Genomic DNA, 25297 nt, shown 5'->3' with positions numbered 1-25297 from the left:
TCGCAGCGTTTACTCACGGGTAGAACATAAGGTGCGCGGAACGATGTTATCGATTTGGACTTCATACGGAACATTACGGCGACGGTGAAAACCTGCGCAGAGTGTCCATATAATTGCTATCGCAATTGAAAATACAAAAAATCGGCAGATCCCACGCACTGTGCGAATCGATGTAATGCGAAGCAGCCAGCAAAGAGCTGCATACATCGTCTTGTTTGTCTTTGAGCCAAATGAAATCATTCATGACATGCCATCTTGTCCACCATATATCGCATGTTTGCCATGCACACATGCATGAACAATCTAGTGTACACCATGCCAAGGAAACGCATATTCTGGTATATAAATGCATGACCTGTCGTTTATTTTCATCACGCACTCGCGTCATGCCATACGAAATTTGGTATATATCACGTTAACAAAACGTCCGGAAGCGCACCATGACAGTGGCATGTAAATCATACCGTAGATGACATGCATAACATGATTCGCATGTTAAGACCTCTCATTTATGTTCGTCATACAGTCACATCGCGCAATACCAATTTTAGTGTATATCAAAGGAGCGAAATGGCCGCGAGTACACCATGAGTAGAGCATGTAAATCATGCCATACATGGCATGAATATTATGGGTTTTCATGCTACCACATGTCACTAATGTTCATCATACAGTCACATCGCGCAATACCAGTTTTGGTGTATATCAAGCTATCGAAACGGCCGCGAATGCACCATGAGCGTGGCATGTAAGTCATGACATACATGGCATGCATGTCATAGTTTTCATGTTACCACCTGTTATTCATGTTCTTCATACAGTCACATCGCGCAATACCAATTTTGGTGCATATCAATCTAGCAAAACGGCCACGAGTGCGCCATGAGCATGGCATGTAAATCATGTCGTATATTTCATGCATGTCATGATTATCATGTTACCACCTTTCATTTACGTTCGTCATAGAGTGGCGTCGCGCAATACCAATTTTGGTGTATACCAAGCTAGCGAAACGGCCGGGAATGCACAATGAGCGCGGCATGTAAATCATGACATACATAACCTGCATGTCATGATTTCCATGTTACCACCTCTCATTTACGTTCGTCATGCAGTCGCGTCGCGCAATACCAATTTTGGTGTATGTCATGCAAGCGAAACGGAACGAGTGCGTCATGAGCATGACATGTAAATCATGTCGTGCATGTCGTGCATGTCATGCATGTCATGATTTTCATGTTACCACGTCTCATTTACCTTCGTCATACAGTCGCTTCGCGCAATACCAATTTTGGTGTACATCGAGCTAGCGAAGCGGCCGCGAATGCATCATGAGCGTGGCAAATAAATCATGACATACATGACATTAATGTCATGGTTTTCATCTTACCAACTGTCATTCATGTTCTTCAAACAGTCACATCGCGCAATACCAATTTTGGTGTATATCACTCCACTGAAACTGCCGCTAGCGCATCATGAGCGTGGCATGTAAATCAGGTCGTACATGACTTGCATGTCATGATTTTCATGTTACCACGTCTCACTTACGTTCGTCATACAGTCGTGTCGCGTAACACCAATTTTGGTGTATATAACGCAAGCGAAACGGACGCGAATGCACCATGAGCGTGGCATGTAAATCATGACATACATGTCATGGATGTCATGGTTTTCACGCTACCACCTGCTATTCATGTTCTTCATAAAGTCACTTCGCACAATACCAATTTTGGTGTATATCAATCTAGCGAAACGGCCGCGAGTGCGCCATGAGCGTCGTATGTAAATCATGTCATACATGACATGCATATCATGATTTTCAGGTTACCACGTGTCAGTTATGTTCGTCATACAGAAATGTCTTGTCATACCAGTTTTCGTATGTATCCCTTCATTTAAACGGCCGCGAGCGCCCCGAGACCATGTCATGTAAATCATGCTGCACATGTCATGCGCGTCATGATTTGCATTTTAGGATATGTCATTATGTTCGTCATGAACTCCTGTCACGCCGTACCAATTTTGGAATATATGAAATTAACGGAACGGCCGCAAGAGGCCAAAGGCCATGGAATGTAAATCATGCTGTTCATGAACAGCATGATTTACATTCCATGGCCTTTGGCCTCTTGCGGCCGTGACACATGCGTGTCATGATTTTCATGATATGACCTGTCATTTATGTTCGTGATAAGGCCATGTTATGACACACCAATTTTAGTATACATCCGATTAACGAAACGGCCAGGGAGCCCAAAGGCCGTGGAATGTATATCATGCTGTTCATGACATGCGTGTCATGATTTTCATGATATGACCTGTCATTTATGTTCGTAATAAGGCCATGTTATGACACACCAATTTTGGTATACATCCGATTAACGAAACGGCCAGGAGAGCACAAAGTCGTAGGCGGCTAGATAGATAGATAGATAGATAGATAGATAGATAGATAGATAGATAGATAGATAGATAGATAGATAGATAGATAGATAGATAAGTTCGCTAAGAAATGCTTCGCATTTAAAAAACCGTGGATGCGGGCTCGCCCTTTTTTGTGGAGCTGCATTATCTCCGCAGTAAAGAGTTTATCCGTTGGACGAATCGAGTAATCCGGCGTCTTTTCTATTGGTTTCGTTCTCGCCTTCACTACCCTTCTCACAGGCGATATCTCCTCGCCGCTTATTTCTTTATAAAGCAGGCGTACAATGTCAGCGCTAAACGTTGAGCCTATCAGGGTTTCGCGCTTGTAGGCTGCACCCTGTTATCTCCGCTTGCGAAGTCGGAAGCGCACACAACGGAGCGAAATAAGTTGATTGCGCAGGATGGCCATGCGAGACAAGGAAGAACGGGTGGGCGACTGCATGGCAAAGCAGGGCGGGAGACAATTCACAAGTGATATTTCTCGTATATGGACCACTCAAGAGTATGTAACCCAATGATGTCACGTGAATCACCGTTCTAACGTCACTAAGTGCGCCAGAAAGACGAGAAACACGAAGAGAGAATAGCGCGCTCGTTTTTCAACAGCGAAGCTGTTCTGACTCGGCGTAAAGTGTCTGACCGTGCCCGAAAACTATCATCATCATGAATCGGTATGTGCCACAGAATTTGGGCAAATTCCACTACGGCGTGGTGAGTAATAACCCTGATGGGTGAGAGAACGAGTACAGAGAGGGAGAGAAAGAAAGAACGAAAGAGAGAAACAGACAGAGAGACGGTAAGAAAGATACAAAGAAAGAGGAAAGGAAAAATTCTTCACGAAGCCGGATTCGAACCCGCGTACCCTTGATCCGAAGTCGAGAGTCCTACCACTCGGCTATTCAGGCACGCTAGCAGAGCATAGCATACCCTTGTATAGTATAGTGTAGCAAGGAAGTTGGAAAGAGAAGAGAGCATGAGCAGGAGAGATGTGATGGTGAGGAGGAGGTAAAGGAGGAGGGGAGAGAGAGTAAAGCACAGCGCATAAGGAATTAGAAACAGAAAAATAGAGCGAAAGAAATGCAGAACGTAAAGGAGAGACAGAGAGAACACCAACGAAAGCGAGTGAAAGTAGAGAGAGAAGAAAAAGAACATAGAGAGAAAGAGGAAGCAAGCATCGCGTCGTCTAACGATACGCGCTACCTGGCCAAGCCGCGCACGCGCCGTATCTAAGCCACGTCCACCGACAAGGACATCGCGCGCAACCTCCGGTCTATAGTGCATAGCCTGGCTGCGCCCGAACATGTCCAGAGAGTCATAGGGCGTCCGAAGAAAGTGCGTGCTCCCGAGGAGGAAGCCGCGCATCTCGAAGGTAGACGTATCGGTCGCCGGGGAGTAGGAGTGGCGACGGGCCCGTGCTTCGGTGTGCCATAGAGCAAACTGCCCGAATTTTTTTTTGCATTTGCAGAGGCTGTTTTGGGGCCGTTTAAAGACACAGGGCCTGGAAACACGCACACAAGAGTGTAAGACACCACAAGAGCCGCCAACAACTGAAAAATCAGACAGCGGCGGAAAAGAAGGTAGACACAAATAATTATCTGCGCATTCCCAGGCAAGAGGCGATACCTATCTGTCAGGTGCGCGTGGCGGTTTACGCGACAAATAACTGTTCACACTCTTGACTTATCTCTTGTGTCCGTATTTGCCCGTCCTGTCTATTAACATGAATACCTGACGACTAGCTCAGCCATCTGTCTTCTTTTTCTCCATGTTTGAAGCGGATTCCGTCCCTCTCATTTTATTCGAGACTTGGGAAAGCTTAGGGACGTCAAAATGACGTTGCAGAAGCAAACCGGAAACAGAGGGCGCGCTGTTCGCCGGGCTCCGGCCAATCAGCGGCGGCTGAAATGAACAGTCTATTACATAGATACATCGAGAAGAGCTCCCCCGGTGAAGTGATGTATATTATGTCCCGATTGGTCATTCAGGTTAAAAGAAGAGACTAACGGTGGCGCATCAATTATTGCGCGGCGGCGGCGGCGTGATCACTCTCGGGACTTCGGCGGCGGCGCCGAAGTCCCGAAACAAAGGCCACAAGGGCCTTTGTTTAAATCAATGACATCTATTTATTTTTTCAATAGCCTGTGAAGATCCGACTGTTTGCGGACGATAGTGTTGTTTTTCCTCATGTAACTCAACACTCCGATCAAGTTAGACGATGCGTTTTATTCAATCAGGGGATGGTGTGAAACATGGGGCTTGAGCTTAATACTTCGAAGACGGCGAGTATTACATTTACCAACAAAAAAGAACCCTTAGAACTTGCTTATACTATTAATAACGCTTATATTAAAAAAAAACTCAGTGAGTGAAATACTTGGGTGTCACACTCACAAGCAGTATAAGTTGGGAACCCGATATAAAAAAACGTTTGCAGCAACGCGCCAAAAATGCTAATATTTTATTGCGATAGCAATTATATGAATAGTCTCGACGGCTTCTTGCCGTCACCGTTGCCGTCGCCGCCGCCGTCATGTCCTTCCAGTATGAAGTCCAAATTGATAAGATCCCCCCGCGCATAGTATGTTCTACCGCGGATAACAGCGCGCGAGCGGGGCAACGAACGCGGCCGAAGAAGAGATCAAACGAGCCGGCCCATTTCCGTCACTCGGAGGGTGCATGCGGTAACATCACCCCACTCGGGAGGCCTGCCGTCGTAGCAGACAGGAAACGCCCCGCCAAATTGATAAGATCCCCCCGCGCACAGTATGTTCTACCGCGAGTAAAAACGCGCGAGCGGGGGCGACGAACGCGGCCGAAGCAGAGGTCAAATCATCATCATCATCAGCCTGTCTACGCCCACTGCAGGGCAAAGGCCTCTCCCATGTTCCGCCAATCAACCCGGTCCTGTGCTTTCTGCTGCCACGTAATACCTGCAAACTTCTTAATCTCATCTACCCACCTAATTTTCTGTCTCCCCCTCACGCGTTTGCCATCTCTTGGAATCCAGTCAGTTACCCTTAATGACCACCGGTTATCCTGCCGACGTGCTACGTGCCCGGCCCATATCCATTTCTTCTTCTTGATTTCAACTATGATGTCATTAACCCCCGTTTGTTCCCTGACCCACTCTGCTCTCTTCCTGTCTCTTAAGGTTACACCTATCATTTTCCTTTCCATCGCTCGCTGTGTCGTCCTCAATTTAAGTTGAACCCTCTTTGTAAGTCTCCAGGTTTCTGCTCCGTAGGTAAGTACCGGTAAGATGCAGCTGTTATATACCTTCCTCTTGAGGGATAGTGGTAGGTTACCATTCATGATTTGATAATGCTTGCCGAATGAGCCCCAACCCATCCTTATTCTTCTAGTTATTTCACTCTCATGGTTCGGCTCCGCGGTTACTACCTGTCCTAAGTAGACGTACTCCTTTACAACTTCCAGTGTCTCGCCACCTATCGCAAAGCGCTGTTCTCTACCAAGATTGTTCCACATTACTTTAGTTTTATGCATATTAATTTTCAGACCTACTCTTCTACTTTCCGTATCCAGTTCAGTAATCATGAGCTGCAATTCGTCTCCCGCGTTACTCATCAATGCAATGTCATCAGCGAATCGTAGGTTACTGAGATACTCTCCATTAACTCTTATCCCTAGCTCTTCCCAATCTAGGGCCCTGAAAACCTCCTGTAAACACGCGGTGAATAACATTGGAGAGATCGTGTCTCCCTGCCGTACGCCCTTCTTTATTGGGATTCTGTCGCTTTCTTTATGGAGGACTATAGTGGCTGTGGATCCGCTGTAGATTTCTTCCATTATGTTTATATAGGCTTCGTCGATGCCTTGATTCCGCAGTGCCTGCATGACTGCTGATGTCTCCACCGAATCAAATGCCTTCTCGTAATCTATGAAGGCTATGTATAGGGGTTGGTTGTATTCCGCGCATTTCTCTATCACCTGATTGATAGTATGAATATGGTCTATTGTTGAGCGGGGCAACGAACGCGGCCGAAGAAGAGGTCAAATGAGCCGGCCCATTTCCGTCGCTCGGAGGGTGCATGCGGTAACATCACCCCACTCGGGAGGCCTGCCGGTGAAGCAGACAGGAAACGCCCTGCCCGTATTTAACGAACATGTAAAGACGTGAGGTGGGGGGCGGGTGGAGTCGTCGCGCGAGCAGCCACTTTGAACTTTGAATCTAAGGGCGTGGTCGCGATCGCTGGCGCGCGCGTTATCTCCACAGCCATCACAGCGGGCGGCTCGTATACCCTTCTACGTGCTGCGCTCTCAACGCGAAGTCACTATGCGGAGAGCATCTCTTCCTGAAGCGGCCGTATTCTCTTACACCAGCGTTTTGTAATTACGCGAGATCAGACAAAAAACAGTTAGCTGCCAGCCTCACTTCGTGTAACACTACAATTTGTTGCTATCGCATTCATTGCTTCGCCCTTGCGGTGAAACTGTGACTTTTTTTGAAACGGAAATTGCATCGTACTTCATCGGCCTTAAAATTAACAGCGTACAAAGCTTTCGTCAGACCAAAATTAGAATATGTGGATCTGATATGAAGCCTCCATCAAAAACACTTAATCAAGAAAATAGAAAGAGCACAAAACATAGCCTTGAGGTTTATATACTCCATCTATTCGCGTTTCTCAAGCGCTTCGTTTTTCGCAACAGGGCAAAATCTAAAAAAATCCAGCTTATCGCAGAACTGCACCTCGCATCAAATTTTTATATCAGCTGTACCACGGTCACTACAAAATACCGCGTGAAAGTTAATTAACAGAGACCCCCATGCGGTCTGCTCGTACAAACCACAACAAAAGAGTTAAGAAACCATTTAGCAATCTTAACATACATCAATATTCTCTTTTTCCGCATGCAATTTCACTGTGGAATAAATTGTCAGAAGTAGTTAACGCTAATAGACTCTTTCGTTCAGCTTTCAAATAACCTTTCCTTTGACCTGTAAAATTATTTTTATAATATGTCGCAATGAGGGCAGTTGCTTCTTCCGTTCGCTTTTTATTTGATGTATATTATAAATGTAGTTTGCCTTATGTAGTCAATTCCTGTATGTAAATGTTTTATTGCTGTTATATTACTGTTGTGTTCCGAATTACGGAGCACATTTATTTGCTTTTTGATTGTAATCATTATGTATATATTCTACCATATCTGTTAGCGACAGTTGTACTAATTGTTGCTTTTATTGCTTATGTATAGTGATGTTCCCACTCCTGCTTGGGCCCGAGTAGGGCCTGCACTATTTGTAAATAAATAAAAAAATATGTCACACAAACAGGCCGGCGTGATGATTGAGCAGCAGCTTCCAGGTTATCGCCGATGCGCCCCCGACCGGCGCATCTTCATAGGGCTTTTTTGTATACACCGTCATTTCTTCACAATAGCCGGCGCTGCGTTTCGCGTGAACTATGCCACCGCCAAAATCTGTAACTAAAAGAAGCTTCGCCTAAAATATCTGCAGACTCCAGAGATTGCTTTAGCCCTGAATTCATTTGTTGCGATAGCAGCATTCTCTCAGAGTGGAGGTCGCCATCTTTCTTGCTCGTTCTTGAAATAATTGCGCTCACCCACTACGAGGCAATGACCGAAATTTAAGCCAGCAGTGGGTATGCGGTAAAAACATAATGTATTAACTGAAAGTAATAATGTCAGGTGCGCACGACAAGTCCGCATCGTTCATGAACTACTGCGTAAATGGCTCTTCACGTTATCGGCCTATGTGAGTCGTTTGAAGGTTCCGGCTGGGAGTTTTACACCTCGGCGGCAATAAATTCGGAATGGTTGTCACAAGCAAGATGATATGCACTTGAAACAAACTAAACGCTGGAGTTTTCCGCGCGGAAAACTAAGAGCTGATTAGGCATGTTGCAGTACATGACTTCAGATTTGTGGCCAGTTTTGTTTTTTATAATGTGCACCTAACCCTAGTTACACGAACGCTCTTCCATTTTGCCTTGATACGATGCGGTGCCACCCAGGAGATTTGCGCAAACGAAATAATTTCGTGTTGTACAATTTTGGTGCTTGTACAATGGTCGGTATAAATCGTGCAGGTTAATGCAAAGAAAAAAATATGGTCGATCCATGCGTCATAGGAATCGGTATAACACGAAAGTGAAACGTGTCTTCGCAGTTGATTGTTTATTTTACATTGATATATGAGAGCTTGTACAATGTATAGTAGGATATGGCGGCTATAGCACCGTTTGACGTGGATGCACCCATTTTGACATCTAGTGGCACACTATGGTGAATCCCGCGGTGATGGCGTCAACGAGCACATAATAAACACTGGTACTCTCGTCTTTTCTTTCTTTTTTTTGCGGGCGGTGGGGTGTTGTACTTCATGCTACATGTTCTGACTCTCCTTCTTAACTTAATTACATCGCAAAACTACCCTCTTTAGAATGTAGAACTTCCTTTGAACTACTAAAGTTTCTTTTTCATATTATTCATGACCTCGTTAGCACAAATAGCAATGATTACTTTAGTATACAACCAAACACGTATTAGGTACATTACATGTAGATTCCTCGTCCTTGACTTCAGACATAACTATGTCGCGCAAAAAAAAGGGAAAAGGACAAGGTGAAAAAACCAGACTGGACGCGGCGCTAAACTTCAATTGACGATTTACTCGCAGAAAAAAAAACATAAAATTCACAAGATGCACAGGAAGCTGCGCATCTTGCGAAAAAAAGATCACTCTAAAACACCCCCTATAATCACCACTAATTTTTCAACTCTTCGCATGCCTACGCAACCTACTCATGCCGCATCTAACCAAACAGTTCCATGCGCAGAATTTATTCAAGGTATGCGCATTTTTTTGAAAGGCAAGAACCTTAGATGCTTAATCAAGCGCGACAATTGACCGTCGGCGTCGGGGGCGAGTGATGCAAAAAATCATCACGTGATGACGTCACCATATGACGTCATCGACGTCAATGATCACCATAATTTGTGGCGTCATCATGACGTAACTGTGACGTCAGGTGACGTAAGGTCACATGATGCCGTCATCACATCACATCGTAGCTTGGTCAAAGGTGGGCCGATCACGGAGGCAGTGCAAAGCCAGGCGAGGTGCCTCAGATCCTGGAGGCCGCGAAAAACCACGTTAGGTTCAGAAGGCTTTCGGAGGGTGGCAGGGCAGGATCAATACATCGAATGAGAAGAAAAAGTACACCATCTCCCGCTAAAGGGCACCATGAGGCGATGCGAAGCAGCGTTTTGGAATGTCGAGCCCACGTTTCATCCGTAGCAGTTTTCCGCCGACGTTGCCGTTTGCGCTGGGCTTCCCTAGCCCGGCGCTCGGGGTCCGCTTGCCGACGTTTACGTTGCGCTTCAGCGCGTCGAGCCTTCCGCTGCTCCAGCCGCGGCTTCGCGATCTCGTAGGCGTTAAGGTATTACTGCACCTGGCGCCGACGTTGACGTTGTAACTCATGACACCGGCGCAGCCGGCGCGGTGACTGAGCGTGTGTACGACCTAACGCGAGCCTTTTATCTAAACGAGGAGGGGGAATGTGCGGAGTGGGGGAGAGGGGGGAAGGGGGAGTGGTAAGAAGGTGTGTGGAGAGGGTTTGGGCATGCGCAGTAAGGGTGGCCACGCCGCACACCACCGGATTGAACTCCGCCATAAGCTGCTTTGCATCTAAAAATAAGATGGCTTTGCCTTCGAGTCGTCTTAAGTGAAGCATAAGGGACCCTGTGAGTTTTTCGTGAGAGCCAGCCACGGAGCCCTTAAACGCCCATCACCTGCTTTTCTTGTGCAAAATTTCTATAAAAATTCGTGGCCTGATTGCCCCCGTATCCGCCTGAGCACACGAGTGCAGTGGAACTGCGCTGTGCGCATGCACCGTCGGCAATGGTCAGCCAGATGGCCACCAGCCGCTACAGCACTGACAGTTGCCCGGAGTTCCCTCAAACGGTCGTCCAAACGGTCGTCACCCGTTTGACCAATGTAGCACTTTCCACACGACAATGGAATCAAATAAACCACTTCAACAAAGCATTTAGCAAAGCGCGTGACAGGCTCGAGTACCCTCCGCCGCCTTCACCATGAGGCACATCCTGGAGAGTTTTTTCGGTGCATTGAAAACTGCTGAAACGCCGCACTTCGGTGCTGCCTTCTTGAGATGGTGCGACACCTTGTGCACGTAGGGCACCGGTACAGGGCGCACCAGGCTGCGCTGCTCACGGAGCCCAGTGGTTGACCTTTCATGCTTCAGCTCTACGGTATGTGTGAGCCAGCGACCTCCGTCACTGGCTCACACATACCTTGAAAGAAATCGCATACCTTGAAAGAAATTTGCCCCGCCACGGTGGTCTTGTGGTTATGGCAATCGACTGCTGACCCGAAGGTCGCGGGATCGAATCCCGGCCGCGGCGGCTGCATTTTCGATGGAGGCGAAAAAAAAAAAAATGTTGGAGGCCCGTGTACTTAGATTTAGGTGCACGTTAAGCAACCCCAGGTGGTCGAAATTTCCGAACCGCTCCACTACTACGGCGTCTCTCATAATCATATCGTGGTTTAGGGATGTTAAACCCCTGATATTATTATTATTATTAATTGAAAGAAATCTGTGCTTGGAACTGCTTGGTGAGATGCGACATGAGTAGGTTGCGTAGGCCAGCGAAAGGTTGGAAATATTTGAGGTGATTATATATAGGGGTGTTTTTAGAGTGACTTTCTTCCCGTGCTGCGCAGCTTTCTCCGCATCTCTTGAATTATGTTTTTTCTGCGAGTAAATCCTCAGTTGAAACTTAGCGCCACGCAGATTTCTTCACCTTGTTCTTTGTGATTTTTTTTTTGCACTGATTAGGTATGTCTGAAGTCAATTCGCACAGCCCAACTTTCATCCCTAATACCCCTAGTCCTTGGTTTTTACCGAGTGCGTTGAATTTCGCTTCCTTTTAGAGGTAGCAATGATTGGAACGGATTGCCGTACTCTATGGTGGATCTAACATCGATAGATGATTTTCAAGAAAAGTGAAGAGTACACGTTTGCCTAATTTAACGTTCGATATCGCTTGAGCGCATGTGTGTATGTCCGCGATGGAGACACACGTGAACGTTCGTCCATGCAAATGTTTGGACAATTGGGAAACAATATTATGTGCTATTTCTCAATTACCACTTGTAATGTTTTTATTGCCGCATCCTCTCAAGAAATTCCGACACTTTCTTCTGTTCTTTTACTATATACGTTCCACTCGTATAATGACCCATTGTCGGGTTGACAATACAAATAAATAAATAAATAAATAAATAAATAAATAAATAAATAAATAAATAAATAAATAAATGTAAGCTGCCAGTTCAGTCATCATGCATGTTCGAATGCAACACAGTACACGAAATGCGGATAGGTTGAACGAGCAGTGCCTTAACTTCGCAAAAGGAAAAGGGCCAAACGCATTTCATTTATAGTTTCTTCTTTCCAGATGGCGATTACCAACAGCGACCCGAGACATCATGGGATGCATCAACATTAACCTGCCTAAATGTAAGACGCCTAGCATGACAAGGCGCCTTTGGCAAAGATAGGTCCACCTATCGGAGCATCGGTCAGCCGCTTGTCTGTGGCACTTTTTCCTGCTCGTTCAACATATCCACACTTTGTGTTTCCATCTGTCGGCACCCACCTTAACTTTGGACAGTAAACGGAATGCAACACAAACACATGTGCTTACCTTCTGGTAGAGTGTCGAACGTTGTGCTCACGGATTCGTTGCAGACATTTTCAGAACATCCCTCGAGGGTCACCACATAGCGTTTCCAAGGCTGGAGGTTGTTAACAAGGGCGGTGTATCTTGAAGACGTCTTCCCCGTTCCGTTGAATTCCAGGCTTGTGTGGTGTCTGATGTTGTCATTCCCCTGGAACGGACACCGTGTTTGTGGATCTTTCAGGAGTGCTTGCTCCAAAGGTGTGTGATGCCCACAATGGAGTGGGCAGTGTCAGCAGAGGTATAGCCAGGGGGTGTCACAGAGGGCCCCTCCCGAAGTCTATACATCCAATCTTGGCAGGGGAGCGAAGGCTACGGGCTTGGGCACATTCGCGTTACTCTGCTAGTAGTACGGCAGTCGATTTCATATCCAGCTGAAGTTTTGCTTGCTCGCAGCCTTGATGCGTTTAAAAAAGCATACACGTGAAATATATGAATGGGCATACACGTGAAATATATGAATTTAGACTATAATTTCCTTAGAGAACTAAACGGCGAATTTGCGGCCGCCCACGAACCAACACACGCCATGGACGCCATCTTCGCTATGGAAAAACAGGCGAGCAGCAAAAGTGGTGTTGTCAGAGAAATAGAAAAATAGGAAGAAATTCTGGTAATGTGAACAATAATTTTATTTTACCTACGACTTCCCGTAATCCTTTTAGTTCCATAATAAGTAAAGCAGTGCTTATTTGGGAAGGGCAGTTGAGAAAATTATCAATAAAATTAGGTACTATTTCATGGCGCGCTAGCGGGCATGCGTTTCGGTTCTGTAGCTTCCAGAGCACTGCCAAGAAAAGTTGTCCACGAGTACATTTTCGGATCCCTCAAATATATTTATGGTAGGAGGTGGACGTGTCCGTAATCCTTTATAGGATAAGCAAAGCGCGAAAAACTGGGATATAACAGAATGATAACAGTTGTGACCCTATCAACCTGTTGTAAGTCTGCGCTCTATGTGTGTTATTCTTTCTTATCCCCGTTTTTTCACACTGTGCTCGTTTTGTAGTACCAGAGTTCTTAATACATTTACTGGTCATGAAGCTTCCAGAAACGTTTGATATAGGGACAGGAGCAGCCGCTAGGGGTACCCTCGCCCGTGTGTGGGCATCGGAGCGGCTGGCGCGGCAGTTCTACAGCACGCGTCGGAACTGAAAAACGTGATTAAATGTACCCGTGACGTTGGTTATATCCTCAGAGTGATATTACCTTCAAGGAAATTCGGGGAAGCTCTGATACAGTGTAATTTGACGCTAAATGATCGAGAGTCCTTCAAGGACTCTGGCGGATCTTAATGCCTCGCGGAAGCGCAGTGGTTGCAACTCTTGACCGTGTATATGAAATTTTTCAGTCTATACACCTGGTGTTTGTATACGAACATATCTTAAAATAGCCTCGTAGTTATCGAACCAACAGTCAGGTTGAATGAATCAGAGCTTTGAATTTAGCAATTGGCGAGGACAAAGGGATACTACATTCGGCCCTTCCCTCGTTTTAGTGTCTTATTTTGCGATTATTTATCACTGCGGCGCCGTGCCACGCTTAAAGTTCGGTTGCTCATGCAATACTGAGTAGTTTTAACAGTCCCCCTTTACTGTGTTTAAGGCGGAAGCCTTAGATGCCTTATCAAACGCGAAGATTGACTGTCGGCGTCCCACGTCGGCGGCGTCAACACGCGCGATGAAAAAAATTCCGTGATTTAGTCCCCATATGACGTCATCACGACGCCACATATCACCAGAACTTGTGACGTAATGATGACGTCACATAACTCGACATCACACGACGACGTCATCACATGACATCGTCGCTTTGCATTGCCTCCGTGATCGATCATGCATTGCCTCCGTGATTGCGGCCGATCACGAAGGCAGTGCTAAAACAGGCGAGGTGCAGAAAGCGCTTGCAATGCCTCCGGTCCTTGAGGCAGTGCAAAACCACCTTAGATGCAGACAGCGTTTGCAGGGCGGCGGGGGAGGATCAATACACCGACTGAAGGAAAAAGAAGATGGCTGTCGCCTTCTACTCGTCTTGGGGGAATGCATAAGGGACCCTGTGAGTTTGCGACTTCCACTAAATAATATTTGTTTGTTTCCGGCATTCGTAATCGTCTCGGTCTTCATCAGATGTTGATTACGTGTACAGTTAGCGTGTCAGAACCAGGCGTGTTTCGCACGACAGTTCGGAATTGTTTATTGCTCCACCATATTCAAACCCTATGAGACCAGCACTCGCAAACAATTATTTTTATTTAGTTCAGATGTTTGCTGTAATACACATGCACAGCACATACCCTGTGTGTATATTTTACGTTTTTGCTGCGTATAGGCGGGCCAGCTCTGGACTTTTTTGCACGAGACAAATACTCCAGGAGGGCGCCGAAAGTCCTCGGCACAGCGTCCGGCAAAAGTTTCGGAACATCGCGCTGCGACGTCACAATTCCTCCGACTAGCCACTGGTCCACGCGAACAATGTCACCCTCATCGAAGTGCTTTTCGCAGACACGCACATGAGGGGAGTCAAATGTGAAACCACCAGCTCAGGCCCGTAGCCAGGGGGGGGGAGGGGTGCAAGCCCCCCCCCCCCCCCCCCGAAAAAATATTCCTGGCTACGGGCCTGCACCAGCTTCTGTCGTGGTATGGCGCGCTTCCTTCCACTTTTTCCGCCGTTAGCTCTCTCTGGGCAGCCAGAGCATCGACACCTTTTCGTCATTTCTCTTGCATCCCGATCGACACCAACGTACGCAGCAGGTACGCGGCATCCTTTCCGACCTTCAGGCACAACCACGGAGAAAAGAAGTATTTGAGGAGGAGAATCTCTCGGCCGCGGCAGCGCGCGAGGGCGGCGCGATAGCGTCACGGCGGAATGCGGTTACGCCGAAGCACGACAGATGACGCTTTCGGCCTGTTGCCATCTTTTAAATGCTCTTCTATGGACGCGACGCATAAAAATCGTGATAGCACCTCGTACAATGTAAAGTTTCTAAGATTTCTGTTTGTAACATCAATCGGTAGATATGACAGATGTTTTCGCTGCAGTTCCTAATCGATACTGCCAGAATTATAGGCCGTACAGCGCTTGGAACGAACTGCTAGTAGTGGCCCCTGAGCAGACGACGTCTGCCGCCGCATGCACGCGCTCCTCACTCCTCGCTCGCATGTTCCCTTGGCGATTTGCTGGTTTCTTTCTCTTTAGCACTCGCATGTTGCGCCGGCGGCGCCGACTCCTCGATGTTTGCGCGCGCTTTTCACGCCGCGACAAAGGAGAGTGCTTTGCGGATTTCGACCAGTGCTTCTTCAGGATGGGGCGAAAATGTGTCGTGCCGAACTGCAGCAGTGGGTACGCGTCCTGCAAGGAGAAGGTAATTACCATCGAAGTTCCTAGTGACCCAGTGAGGTTGGAAGCGTGGGCTCGCGCCATACCAAGAAAAGAATAAAAGACCGACAGCTGACGCCTCGTGTCTACGTTTGCGAGAAGCACTTCTCGGACAGTGACATAGACAGGCGGCGCTATTATGGCGAACTTGGTGGCGAAGTTCTTGACAAACCAAAACGGCCAGTGTTGTTACGAGACGCCGTGCCTTCAATCTTTCCGCGCGCTGTTCCGGATACTTGTCTGCTGTTCTCAAAAAAAGACAACGTGAAATTTCAACCACCTGGGGTTTTGTAACGTGCACCTAAATGTAAGCACACGGTCCTTTAACATTTCGCCTCCATCTAAATGCGGCCGCCGCAACAACCTAAATCTGGATTGATGGCATATAGGGTAAGTCCCATCATTCGTTGAAATAAATATACCTAACTTATTGAATTCACGTTATCAAAAATTATAGATTTCATGTTGTACGAAAAATATCACGGTGGTAAGTTTCCTGCATGTGACGCCATTTTTCTCGTTAATTTACCGAAAAAACTTGGAGTGCGCTTGAGCTTCGCCTTTAAGAGTAGAACGCGATAGCGTAATCGGGCCCCGTGCGCATCGCCTTTTCAGTTGCTAGCCTCACCGACACGGACGCCGACACTGGTATTTCTGCGAAACGGGCTCTTTAACGCTGTCGCGTTAAAATATGGAGCCGGCGAGGACGCACAAAAACACATCCAATCGGGTGTGAAGCGCGAACGGCGAATCGGAGACGAATAGCCTTGTACCGACGAGCTTCGTCGGAGAGCGCGGTGAGAGGGACGCGCGCATTTTTCCTTCTCCACTAGCGGACTCTCACGACAGAGGACGCGTGAGCGCTGTGCCCGATTTCGTGACTTTATTAGGGCGCCCGAGCGAGCGCAGTTTCGCCTCCTCAAGAATTCTTGCTCCGTGGGCACAACACACTAGGCACAATACAGGACATGAGGTGAAAACTGCGCGCTGACTCGATCGCCACGACATTTCGCACTGACACCGGCAGCCGCCTTCGCTGCCGTCTGCCCGATGCCAACAGACTGGACGCAGCGCCGCCCCGTGGCCGCCGCTTGCAGCGCACAAAGCTCCCCCATAGAGTTACGGCGAAGCTTCATGAGCACTAAAAGTACTGAAATACTCTGGTAGTGCCTATGACAAAACGACACTCGACGACACCAGCCATGCCCAGTACCCACTCTCATCGAGCGCGTGCCCCCTGGGTCATTCGACGCCAAACGTCCCAGCCATTTGGCGACCATCTCAAATGCTTCCGAAAAAAAGGATGGTTGATCCCTCTGTGATAGGAATCGCTATAACACGAAAGTGAAACGTCGTCACAGAAGTAGTTGATTGCTTTAGCGCGTTGGTATATCAGAGGTTGTATAATGTCTGTTGTTGCTTGGCAGATGTAGCCCCGCCTGATGTGGACGCACTCACGTTGACGCCTAGTGGCACGTCTCCGTACCGACGACTAACGCTCATGATCATGATTTAACCCTTGCGGTAGCTGAAGTTCTTAACATATACGTAGACACCGCATACGGTGAATCCCACGCAAATATGGCATCAGTAAGCACACAGTAAACCCTGATACTCGGTATGCACTCCTCCAAAGCGTCGTGAAGCGCGAAGAGAAACGCTACGCGCGTTGTGTCTTCCCTCTAGTCTGGCAGTTAATTCTCACAGGGCAAGCGGGGAACGCGGTGCGACAGCCAGGCGAGCGTCGGAAAGCTATTTTGCGATATGGATGGACGTAATGAGCGAGGCTTGGGCTGAAGCCACCACCTCGCGGTGTGTTAAACGAAATTACACTTCTATAGGAAACGCGCTGAATGGGACGGTCGCAGCAACGGCGCGTTTTTTTGTTGTGTTTTTCGAGCCTGGTGGCACACATGTCACCACCCCGTTATAAAGGAGACGCTCATAGCATCCGTCCATCCATCCATGCAAGAGCACTGTGAGACGAAAGTGTGAAAGATAAAAGGCGCGTTCATGTAGCCTCCGTTATGTGTTTGGCAGTAGCTCAGTGGGCTAAACGCCCGCCAGCCATCGTCGCGGACCGAGGGGCCATGGGTTCGACTCCTGTCATTCTTATAGTTTTCTCCTTTGCCATTTGATGGCGTTCATTTTGCTGACGTATATCCGTGACGGAAATACGTCATTGAAATCTTCGTGGACCCCGGCATAAAGCACTTTCGTGTTAAAAAATCTTGCTAATTTCTTGCATTGAAAACAGCGAAATGCTAAAATATCTCGCAGAGAAAAAAAATTTTGGTCACGTCGGAGCCTTCCGTATTTCGTAAAATGCCGTCGGAATGTTTGTCAGAAAATTTATTCTGAGAGTGTCGTTTCTCGTTTCAGAAGCAAATTTGGTTTAGATATTAACCAAAGACATTTGTGTAAGGTATTGGAAGCTCAATAATATTACTGCATTTTTTTAGTAATATACACCTCCAGAAAATTTGCCAATATGTTACATGTTTGCATTTTTTCCCTCATAATATTACGCTATGTATGAATATCTCAGTAATGAATGCTTACTCTACAGAAGGTATATGTTGCGTTAAAAATATCTTGAGGCCACTGATGTTTCTAAATTTTGCGAGAAAAAATCGCCAATTTGAAAAAATCGTCATTTTGGCCCATGTTGAGACGCAATTTACACCACGTGGTGCTCCAATAAAAATCAGCTTTACACCTCATTTGAAAGGAAATGAATAGTCAAATGAATGTGAAGTTATTATTACAATTTTTGTTTTAAGGCAGAAAATAATTTTTGGAATTCCCCACTGACGGCCATGGGCAACTTCAATGAGGAAGCTGTCTTATGACCAAATGGTAAGATAGCCGTCAATGGGGCACTTCAAAAATGATTTTCTCCCTTAAAACAAAAAAAAAAAATTGTAATGATAAAACTTGCCATATCAGAAGAGCTATTTATTAGATTTTGAAAAAAGTGTAAAGCGCTTATTTTTAGTTGGAGCACGACGTGGTTTAAATAGCATCTCAAAGTGGACCAAGATGATGGTTTTCTCAAATTGGTGATTTTTTTCTAGTAAAATCTAGAAATATCAGTGGTCTGCAACAGAAGCGTAGCCAGAAAGTTTTTTTCGAGGGGGGGGGGGGGTTCAACCATGCTTTTTTTATGTTCGTGCGTGCGTTTGTATGTGTGCGTGTATATATACACATGCAAAATCTATGTGTATATGCTACGCCCTTGGTCTGCAAATATTTTTAAGGGAAAATATGCCTTCTGCAGAGTAAGTATTCATTACTCAGATATTCATACAGAGAGAAATATTATAAGGGAAAAAAATTCAAACATGGAACATTTTAGCAACATTTCTGGAGGCATATATGACTGAAAAATTGCAGTAATATCATTGAGCTTCGAACACCTTACACAAACACCTTTGTTTAATATCTTGTAGGGGCGGGTTGTACGAGACTGACACGTCTTTTCAGTAACAACGTCTAGTGTATCCTGCCAAACGCAAGAGAGGAATGTAGAGCAAGTGCACCAAAAGTGGCAAGAGTGAAAGAGAGAGGAATGCTCGTAAAGGGAGAGAGAAAAGACACCGACCCGACGGCGTCCCGCAGAGTTTACGACCGCGGAGGTGTGCGACGGTGGCCGCATCGCTAGATTGCTCCCCCTCTGGTGCGACGAGCGATTGGCAGTTCGTCATCCCAGTGAACGCGGTGGTGACGGGAGACACAGTGGCGAGGAGGAGCCGTCGTGTCCAGCGGAGGGAGGCACGGCGAGGTATAAAGTGCGGGTGCTCGCTGTACGCTGGCTTGAGTCGCTCAAGCACGATTGTATTGCGTGTCCCGTTCATGTCGACGACGACATTGGCAGGCCAGCGCTCCAACACACGGAAGGGGCCGAGGTAGTTGGGTTGAGGCGGGGCGCGCACAGGGCCGTACCGCACAAACACACGTGTCGCTGTTTTTAGGTCCTGAGCGATGTACGCGGCACGTGGCTGGCTGCGTGTAGGCTGCGGACGAATGTGTCGAAAGACGTCGTTTGAATGGGCTGCAGGCAGATCTTGGAGGTCGCAGGGAAATGATGTTGAGGTAGAGCTTTTGGAGCGACTACGCGTGATGGCATCCACGTGACTGAGGGCGTGAGCTGGAGCGTTGTGAACACCACTGATGTGGCTTATGTCGGTTGAGAACTCGGAGATGAACTCCTGCTGGCTCACCTCGCGTGGTGTGCACAGTGAGTCAGAGCGGCCGATTGAATAGGTGAGAGGTTTGTGGTCACTGAAAATTGTACAAGAGCGGCCTTCAAGCAGGTGTCGAAAATGCCGTACGGCGAGGAAGATGGCGAGCAACTCACGGCCGAAAACACTGTCCTTTGTTTGGAGAAAAATGCAAGGGGCTGCAACTCATCGTTCACCTTTTGCTGGAGTACGGCCCCAACCGCAGAACAGGATGCATCAGTCATGAGTGCCAAGGGGTAACTGGGGTTGGGGTGTGACAGCAGTGTGGCTTCAGCCAAAGCGTGCTTGATGGAGTTGAAAGCTTCGTCAGCCGTGGTGTTCCATGGCAGTGCAGTTTCCGGGTGTTTGCCACAAAGCAAATGGTCGAGGGTTTCCAATACCGTAGCACAGTCTCTAATAAATTGGCGGTAGAAGTTTACTAGCCCTAGAAACTGGCGCAGCTTGGTTATTGATGTAGGCTTGCGGAACTCAACGATGGCTTGCATTTTGTCAGGAAAGGGCTAATTCGAGTGCTGACCGAGGGATGGCCAAGAAAATCAAGAGATGATACTCTCAACTCATTTTTGGCAGTGTTCACAACGATTCCGTTTCTGACAGGCGCTCGAAAAGTTGACGGAGGTGTTGCAGGGGCATGTGCCTGCCACCAGTAGGTCGTCGACGTAGGCGAACACGAACGGCAAGCCGCGTATGACCGTGTCGATGAACCGCTGTGGTGTCTGTGCAGCATTTCGAATGCCGAATGGCATTCTCAACAATTCCAAGAGGCCAAATGGTGTAGTAACCGCTGTCTTAGGAATATCTTCTGCTATTGGAATTTGGTGAAAGGCTCGGACTAAGTCAGCTTTGGAGAATACTGTTGTGACATGTAGAGCTGATGTGAAATCCTGAAGTTTAGGCAGGGGATACCGGTCCAGAATGGTTTTCGCGTTCAGGGAACGGCAGTCTCCACAGGATCTCCAGTCACCTGACTTTTTGCGAACGAGGTGGAGTGCAGACGCCCAGCTGCTAGATGATAGCCTTATCATTCTAAGTTCCATCATGGGTTCGAACTCAGCCCTGAACTTTGAGCTTATCAGGCGCAAGTCGTCGTGAGCGAGCGAAAACAGGTGAACCAGTGGTGATGGTGTGATCAGTGGACATCATGTTGCACGAGCTTTGTCCAGTCAGGTGGGTGAGTGATGTTTGGGAATTCTCGAACAAGCTCAGAGAAATGGTCATCGGCTACTGTTTTAGTTGGGGCGATTATGCATGAGTCATGGGGAACGACACCATGAACAGAGAGCAGTGTAGTAGTGTCTAGCAGTCGATGCCGTTTCACGTTGACCAGCGGTTCATGGTGGTTTAAGAAGTCAGCGCTAATGAGGGCACGGCGTACGTCTGCGACAAGAAACACCCAACGAAACACGCGGCGTAAGCCGAGGTTGAGAGTGAGCGACCGCGATTTGTATACATTGCTACTAGGGGTGTGCGAATATTCGAAAATTTCGAATAACGAATCGAATAGCATTCTATTCGATTCGGTACTCGAATCGAATAGTACATACTCGAAATACCGAATATTTTTCGAATAGTTTTCGAATAATTAGCGCCGACGGGAGAACCCCAAAACAATGAAACTTTGGAATAGTTAAAGGCCATTTTTCTTCTTTTAATCACTAAACTACCAGTATGCATGCAGCCCAAGCTTTTACGAAACTACCGACGCTATATTGATTACCGGATGAAGGCGTTTTTTTCATGAAAGCTCCATACTCTCTCAGTTTTTACTATGCTGCAGCTGCATCGTATTAATCAGTTCCTGACTTCATCTTGTAATAACTGAAGGTGCACCTGCATTCAGCTTCATGAATAGCAATAGATGCAAGGGTTGTGTTTGCGTAAATTGTTCTTGCAGATACAGCTTTCAACACCGATGTCTACATGCCTTCAGTGCCGAGGACCATGTTGCGATGGCAGGTTTATGTGTTTCATTACCGCCTTAGCTGTATGCATAGTCTTCGGTTCAAAATTGTTTAGATTTTATGTCTCAGTTTTATTTAAGAGCAGGCGACAAAGTATCTGCAGTCACTGTTGTATGTCAGCCTACAGGTACAAAATATATCGACGGCCCTGGTCGTTGCTGTATACGAGCTTACCTCAGATTTCATAGCTGTGGTATTTTGAGTCAGTTAAAAGTAAGCGCGACGCTCTTTGGTGAAAGTTCGTGAATATTTGGTTCAAACAAAGAAAAAAAAAACGCTGCGGAGTTCTAGGACCGTTTTGAGAATGGTTGTCTTACTATTCGAAAACTATTCGAAAAGTATTCGATTAGTATTCGTATTCGATTCGGTGTCGTCACTATTCGATTCGTATTCGATTCGGTTCCAAAATTCACTATTCGCACACCCCTAATTGCTACCTTTGGCAACTTGAACGGTGGCGGGGTTATCGTTCGGTCGGGTTTTTGAGCCGGAATGATGCTCACCTCTGCACCACCAGGTACTGCTGGCCTGTGATTCTGTCCATGACAATGAGTGGGTATATCCCTCTCGCTTTCTCAAAAAGAGTTGCAATATCTTGCTTTGTCGCGGTAATATGTTTGCTATGTCGTGATATTGCCCTGTACACGTGTTCGGTTCAGCGATATACCCACTCATTGTCCATTTGTTGTTTCTGTTGTTTCCGCTCGCTCGGTATATGTTTATCGGTTCAAGCGAAAATAAAACCAGTTGAAAGAATAGCGTTGGGTCCTTGTCTGTTTTTTTTTCTTCGTCCCTGTCAAGTCGCGCTTACTCACTCTTCATGGTCGGCCTGCTTGTTTTCCTGCCACGAGCAAGGTTGGAGACAGCGACGCGCCTCCTCCCCAAAACGATGGTGGTAAAAACATATCTTTGGCGGTGTGGGAGACCGGGAGCGTTGTTTTCTTCCATACCGCGGGGTGCCTTAGCTGCGATTTCTGCGGCGACGTAATGACGCTCCGCAGCGATAGGAGAAGCAGGGGCAGATACTATCTGTGCAGCGGCACTCACGTTGTTGGACGACGGCGTGACGCCGCACACATATGGCGTCGCTACCTTTAAAACGCTCCCACGTGACCAAAATCGTTTTCTCTCCGAGATATTCTACCAATCCGCTGTTTTCAATGCAAGAAATCAGCGCGATTTTTTTTCGAGAGCATTTGAGATGGTCGCCAAAATGGCTGGGGCATTTGGCGTAGAATGACCCCCCTCCGAAAAAAAAAGTTCCTTGCTACGCCACTGCAACTCATTCATCCAGCGCCCAGCCAGTCGTCAGGGGGACTGCATGACGAAATGTGCCTTCCTGTGGAAAAGAAAGAGACTCCTGGAGCGACGTTTCGATGTACATTTCCACGAGTATTAGTAAAGCAGCTGGAATTCCGTTGTTACTTTATTCTAGCAGTTTGCCTGGAAGCGGGAGACTGATCAGGAACAAATGAGAAATACAAAATAATCCGTCAAATAATGAATTGGAAAGTGTGTGGGTAGTGGGGAGGAGGGGGAGGGTGAGAAGGAACTTATTTTTAAACACGCTTGTGTATATATGGCTGAGCATGTCCGAGAGCTATAGTTGAATAAAATTCCGCAAGGAGACAGCTCACAATGATATTAAAAAAATAATTTCTCGCCTAATTGAAATTCGCAGCTATTGCTCCTTTTCTTACAGACACAAGGGCCGCGATGGCTGCTGTTCCACTGGCGGAATGATATTACGCAGTGCGCCCCATAGGGGTGCGCCCTGGACCCCTAATCACCTAAAGGGGGGCGCTGATTGCGCCCCATACCTTTTCTCGGTCGGCCCTGCCACGTAATTGTCTAATGTGCGGGGCCACGCGTGATTTTTGACGATAAGCGCAATTGAGGACCACTGATGTTGCATTCCAAGAACTACTTACTTCCCCGAAAGCCGGGAACCCATAGCAGGTCGTTGTGAGAATTCTCATTTTTCCATTCGTCGCGGAGCTTGTTTTCTTTCGGACTCGACCAACGGGAGACCGGGGGGGGGGGGGGGTTGAGGTGATCCTCGGCTTTCGCTAATGGAGAACCCTGGGCACGCCTACGGTGCGCCCTCTTGTGGTACGCAGATTTGTGGAAATTTTGGGAACGTGGATTCAAGCGGCGAAACTATAGTGGTCTGACATTTTTTCCCGTGTGTTTTCTCTTTCATGTTTCCCTGCGTGTGTCATTGTGTAAGCAATGAAGCTTATGTATACTGTGTTTACGCGTCGTATTTCGTGTAAAAACATGTAATTAGAACGAACCGGAAACAACATGCATGGTCACTTCGAAAAGCCAACTTTCCAAGCTGTAAAGATCGTCCGTACGTGTTGTACATGATTTAAGCTGTTAAAGAACAGTGCTTAATACGCGAATGTAAGACAAGTCTCCCAAGGAAGCTTACCAGATCTGTGTGCACCGTCACCTGAAAAAAATAATAAAACAATTTTAGCTTTCACTTAGTTTAGAGGTGATAAGCCGCATGGCGGTAGTGTGTAAACTACGCGTTTGGTATTAAATTAAAGCCACAGCTATAAACTTGAAATTGAAAACTGTAAACTTTAAAGGTAACTGTAGTGATAAGCAAGTGTAATGTACGTGTTTGCAAGAGAGTTAACAGAACAGGTATTGCAGACTTTCCAAAGTTGATGTAATGAAAGTGTCGAAAAGTACCGGCATGTGCTGCCGCTATTTCAGCGCGACAGAGGTATACCAGTTACCGAACGGTATCGAAAACCTCAATCGATATTTCAAAACCAATTGTTATCATCTAACATGTTTATTCAGAAAATAGCACCAATTTGTCTGCCCTTTCCGACAACCCGTAAGCCATGCAACAACGACGTTAATGCGGCTGTCAGATGTAAGATAAATAAAGGCATATATCTGTAGCAGTAACGATTTGATACGTATATGTGCCTTACTGTATACAGTAAGGCACACATACGAATACTGTATATTTACTGTATACGTTCTTTACTGTATGTCGAGAGCATACATCAAACTCCTAGATGTGGTCAGTGACATCACCATTGTTTCCTTTCGGCTTGATTGATTTATCACATGCGTCCTTTCCTTCTTTTTCCAAGAATGACGAACTACACGTCTTGACGTCTTCAATATAAGCACCAGAGTTCCACACTTTTGCCAAACCGGACGAAGGTCGGTGAAGCGGTAAAAATTAGACACACACACACACACACACACACACACACACACACACACACACACACACACACACACACACATATATATATGGTGTAGTGAAGAGCAGAGTCCTCAGCGGCATCGCCATCGGCATGCGGTTGCCGCGCTTAGCCGAACACTTCTGACCGCTGCCCACTCTCCCGCATCCTCTTCTAATACAATAATAATAATATCTGGGGTTTAACGTCCCAAAACCACGATATGATTATAAGGGACGCCGTAGTGGAGGGCTCTGGAAATTTCGACCACCTGGGGTTCGTGCACCTAAATCTAAGTACACGGGCCTCAGACATTTTCGCC

General features: G+C 46.9%; 1 protein-coding gene across 1 annotated transcript in view; it reads right to left on the bottom strand.

Moving 5' to 3' along the window:
* LOC119392307 (uncharacterized) overlaps positions 1-25297 on the bottom strand; it is a 120165-nt gene that overhangs the window by 37101 nt on the left and 57767 nt on the right. The window contains exons 6-7 of the mRNA XM_037659677.2: positions 24195-24215; positions 12145-12328 (exon numbers count right to left, since the gene is read on the bottom strand). Coding sequence (XP_037515605.2) covers positions 12145-12328; positions 24195-24215 — 205 coding nt within the window. The remainder of the gene's footprint in view (positions 1-12144; positions 12329-24194; positions 24216-25297) is intronic.

This window comes from Rhipicephalus sanguineus, chromosome 1 (genome assembly GCF_013339695.2).
Source record: "Rhipicephalus sanguineus isolate Rsan-2018 chromosome 1, BIME_Rsan_1.4, whole genome shotgun sequence".
Lineage (NCBI taxonomy): Eukaryota > Metazoa > Arthropoda > Arachnida > Ixodida > Ixodidae > Rhipicephalus > Rhipicephalus sanguineus.
The sequence above is the reverse complement of the archived record's forward strand: the minus strand, read 5'-3'. Positions and strand labels throughout refer to the sequence as shown.